The 4933-nt window shown below is 31.9% G+C and overlaps 1 protein-coding gene across 2 annotated transcripts; it reads right to left on the bottom strand.

Moving 5' to 3' along the window:
• Window positions 1-430: 430 nt before the first annotated feature.
• Window positions 431-4684, bottom strand: LOC106663964 (EEF1A lysine methyltransferase 1). 2 transcript variants are annotated; one of them, XM_024227445.1, is made up of 5 exons: window positions 4667-4684; window positions 1200-1373; window positions 990-1140; window positions 714-923; window positions 431-649 (listed from the first exon to the last, which is right to left on the bottom strand). In XM_024227445.1, the coding sequence occupies exons 2-5, from the start codon at window positions 1350-1352 to the stop codon at window positions 513-515; spliced, it is 651 nt and encodes a 216-aa protein (XP_024083213.1). In that variant the 5' UTR covers window positions 1353-1373; window positions 4667-4684; the 3' UTR covers window positions 431-512. The 2 variants fall into 2 exon arrangements, with proteins under 2 accessions (XP_024083213.1, XP_014244712.1); XM_014389226.2 differs by lacking the exon at window positions 4667-4684 and adding an exon at window positions 3955-4149.
• Between the last annotated feature and the right edge of the window lie 249 nt (window positions 4685-4933).

Raw genomic sequence — 4933 nt, forward strand, 5'->3', positions numbered from 1 at the left:
ATGTGGGCGATACATTCTGCTTAATAGGAAAAAATACGCTATCAGTCCAAATTATGCAAGTTTAAGCATATCTCTAAATTGTAACGAGTATTGCATTTGCTGTTGACATGTAATTTAGTTTGAAATATTTCATTGCGGCCCATGTGAAAATGTTAAATTTATTTTACGCTTTATACGGGACTGTATATCAAATGAGTGTGACCAATTCATTCATCGCATTATACAGGGGTTCACTGTAGATTCAGAAAAGTGTTTTTTTGTCAAGACGTAATAAATGGCATTTTGTTTGGTAAATAATACACATTTAAGAAAAAATATTTATTTTATATCACCTGTGAGGCTTTCGATAAAAATTTTAATAATGCATACTTTATAAAACAGAATTGAAGATCTTTACACAAACAGTCATCAAAACAATCCTTAATTAATGTACATCTTGTGTTTATTTTACAATTTTTCTAAACTATCGACAACAATGAAATGTAAAAATGTTAAACAATATTTTAAAAAAATTATTCATATTCTACAAATTTATCATTGTAATTTGTAAAACATGCAAATGTATTTCCTAATTTGTGTCTGTGCTCCGGGCTGAACGGTGTTTTCTTTACTTGCAGTAATCTTTTTGCTAAGTCTTCCATGATTTCACCTAATTATAAAAGATAAATGTAGTCAGGAGCATTAGAGAGTTGTGTAAACATTGATTTGATTACCTGTGCATAGAATTATTTTTGATTTTGCGAGGAATTTGATTGTCACAGCTGTTTTAGTAAGACACTCTTCCGAAAGGAATGGAGGATCGGCGACTACCAAATCGAAATAGGCGGAAAAATTAGTCGGAAGGTCTAACGGCGACTTGTAGTCGTAAAAATGGAAATCCGATCCGTACGCTGAGAATCTCGAGTCGTATTCGAATAATTTCACTGAGAAAGGATAAAATCAAATCCAACGCTTGATAGTGAGGAAACATTGTCGCATAGAAAACTCACCTTCGATAGAATTTTCGCTCATTTTTTTCAGGCTTTTATACAAAGTTGGCGCCGATATTAACGCCACTTTGGATCCTGCAGGGCAAACTCTGCAGATTTCATCACATATCGTTTTTACAGTTTTATCATCGTACCAAAACTGGCTGAGTTGCTGGAGCAAAAACATAAACGCATAAAATATTGAATTTACTAAATGAAATGACCATTTACCCAATCTTCTTTAAAAGGCGAGCTTTCTTCAACGACTGACTCTTCTAAGTCACAATAAGAATTTCTCATTATTTCCTGTTCCATGTAAAACTCCCGAAGCGCAGCGGCAGCTTCTGCAGAAAGTACGGTGACATCATCATCAGATTCGTCCATGTCTAGTTACCTGCCATATTCCTATACAAAAATCATTAAATGTATATGAGTTAATTGAGATCCTCCTCATCCAGGAAAACCTGTAGTTGTCTGGTCCACACACACCAGTGATTCTCAATATTTTAAAATAAAGCTTTAGTTTAAGTAAATCGTTAATGTAAATTAAAAATAGTACAGGCCCTAAAACACTTCCTGTGGAACACCAATTAAGTGTATTTAAAAGTATGAAATTACTATCCAACCATTTTCAATTATTAACATTTGATCGTTAATATTTTTGTTACATTATCATAAGTCTTGCCAGAAAAAAAAGACTGGCTGTATCATTAGGGAACCCCAATATTTTACCAGAAAGTTTTAGTTTAAGTAAGTCGTTAATGTAAATTAAAAATAGTACAGGCCTTAAGACACTTCCCTGTGGAACACCACAATTAAGTGTATTTAAATATGAAATTACTATCTAACCATTTTTTAATTACTATTATTTGATTGTAAATATTTTTTATTACATCGACATAATTCTTCCCAGCAAAAAGTATAGCTGCACCATCAGCGAATCCCAATATTTTAGCGGAAAGTTTTAGTGTAAGTCGTTAATGTAAATTGAAAATAGTACAGGCCTTAAAACACTTCCCTATGGAACACCACACTTAAGTGTATTTAAAAGTATGAAATTACTATCTAACCATTTTTTAATTACTATTATTTGATTGTAAATATTTTTTATTACATCGACATAATTCTTCCCAGCAAAAAGTACAGCTGTATCATCAGCGAATCCCAATATTTTACCAGAAAGTTTTAGCTTAAGTAAGTCGTTAATGTAAATTAAAAATAGTACTGTCCCTAAAACACTTCCTTGTGGAACGGCACAATTAATATAAGTGGGAATGCTAAAAGTTGGCTTATTTTCATATTTTTGAGATATATTTAACAAATATAATTTAATGAAATTATAAACTGATCTTTTGATAACGATATTGAAAAGTTTTTCAAGCAATACTGCATGAACTACAGAAGCAATCAACTTTCATATATCCATGAACAATCCTATGACTTTATTTTTATTGTCAAGAGCTTTTGATATAAAATCAGAAACCTCAAAAAGTCAATCTTCTGCACCATCCCTAACCTGTATGTATAATATTTTAGCCATTATTTCAGAAGTTATATTTGTAATAGATTCTACCAGATCCCTTTTGTCGTTTTTGCGAAATTGCAGATTGTGATAGGTATGCTAGGTCTAGATTCGAAATCTTTGAAGGAGCGGACATCACCAAATCACTTCCTGAGATAAAATAGTCTAAATCTTGGGGTTTGTGAACAAGTACAAGAGATTTATGCAGGACAAGTGAGCCGACCAAGACCCGGACCTTTTAGGGATGGGGTACGAGTCTACCCAGACATTTAACCCCCGGGTCTTGGTCGCCCACCCTGCATATAAACTAAACATTTTGATTTTTTGCTCTGAATGTATGTATAGTAACAAATGTGACCAGTATGAATTTAACTTTGTGAGATTTTTCCATGCGGTCTGTGCGATGAACGTGTAATTTGGCCGTTATTGATCATTTTGGTTTGTCTACCCTCATGTATGTTTTTACGTAATTAAATCTGTGTTTGTCTAAATAGGCTGTAACCAGCGTACTTGTATGTATTATATTTTAGCCATTATTTCAGAAGTTATATAAAAATACTTTGGCAAGTACAGCTAAAGTTGGGTTACAAGGAGGATAGACTAAAATCGGTAACGACCAAACTAAATTTAATTAACAGTTGACCTAAGTTATCTGTGGTCAGTATAATTAAAGAAATACAAATAGATGAAACGATCGAGGACTGTTGTGGTCAAATTGTTAGACAGATTAACTCAAATTTTTCTACGTTATTGATTCTAGGATGGAAATGGTAAAAGGTGCTGTAAAGTGTCCACTTGTTTACGACACCCAACAGTAGGTTGTTAAGCAGACATGAAGAAAGTACAACCACCCGATAAATTTTTATCGGGTGGTTGTTCTTATTATTATATTTATAATTAATCTTTATGTAAGTATTGGTTGAAATGAAAAACTTAGTGTCATGAGCGGATTCGAACCCAAGAAGTCGCGATAGCTCAAGTGGTAGAGCAGCGGCGTATTGAGCCGAAGGTCGTGGGTTCGAATCCCGTTCATGACACTAACTTTTTCATTTCAACCAATACCTTACGTACATCAATTATTTCAATTATTTATTTTAATTATCAATTATTTTAAAGAAATTATTTGGTCAATTATAATAGTTATTTCGCAGAATTTACTGATTTACTGTAACACCATTTCAGCAAATTTTATGTAATTTATCTGTACATTTTGCTCTTTTATAAACAAACTATCTTTCTGCAGCTTAACTTGTGCCAAATATTGCAATATATTTTAATAACTTAGAACTTAAAATATCAATTTTTGCACATAAAATTAGTCATTATAAGTTGGATGAAAACTTTTTCCATCCTTCACACTAGCTTAATATTATCCAACTAAATAAACTTTCACACTCCATGAAAATAAAGCATAATTTTATGATTTACCATTAGAAAAATATGTAAAATTAAATTATGTTTAACCTTAAAACAAGATTATTCTGCCCCGTTTTCTCTTTCTTCCATGATCCTGGCTGAATGTCAGCACCAACTCTTACAAAAGTACCTTATTAAAATAAATCTCTTTGAAAAATTAATAAAAACAAACTCAAAATTTAAAAAAAAGGTTCACTCGTGGTACTTCAGGCATGGACTTCTAGCTACAATGTTTATAGTTTGGAAATGAACTGACGCCGACCTAATCCTAAGTCATGACATCACGTTATGCCTAACTTTTTTAAATCGTGGTTCTATTTTCACTCTCAAAACGTATTTCTTAACATTTCTAAGCAATTATTTTGTTTTATTCAATCAATAATTCAATACTAATAAAGCTAAAATAGAAAGAAAACATTAATTTATGGACTTGGATATTTTTCGGTCAAAACAATCAATAGTACATTTTTGAGTGTAATTATTGTGTCACATAATATGTATATCGGTTATTTTTTATTTATTCATTCATTCTTCAAAAATTACGTTGTCAATTTAAACACTATTGTAAATAATTTGCACTGGTTAAACCTCAAATCTATTTAATATGGTATTCTCATTGCTACCATAAGGGTACATAAAGTCATTCACTTTTCATTCTCTCTGGCTACTTACTTTCACTTTCTCACTCACACTTATTCACTTTCTCTCTCTCACTCTGATTTACCATTAGAAAAATATGTAAAATTAAATTATGTTTAACCTTAAAACAAGATTATTCNAAAAAAGTCAATGGCACGAGCGGGATTCGAACCCACGATCTTCGCCTTGATACGCCGCTGCTCTACCACTTGAGCTATCGTGACCTCGATCCACTCAGACACCAACTTCCCATCTCAACCGCACCTTTTGAATTCGGTTGACATTGACTTTTTTTATCTCAACTAAAAACCTTAATTAATAAATTAACTTACACCTTAATTAAATTAACACACACACACACACAATATATATTAAACTGTTTTTTCTT

The sequence above is a fragment of the Cimex lectularius genome, unplaced genomic scaffold, assembly GCF_000648675.2.
Source record: "Cimex lectularius strain Harlan isolate CLEC.00 unplaced genomic scaffold, Clec_2.1 scaffold86, whole genome shotgun sequence".
Classification (NCBI taxonomy): Eukaryota; Metazoa; Arthropoda; class Insecta; order Hemiptera; family Cimicidae; genus Cimex; species Cimex lectularius.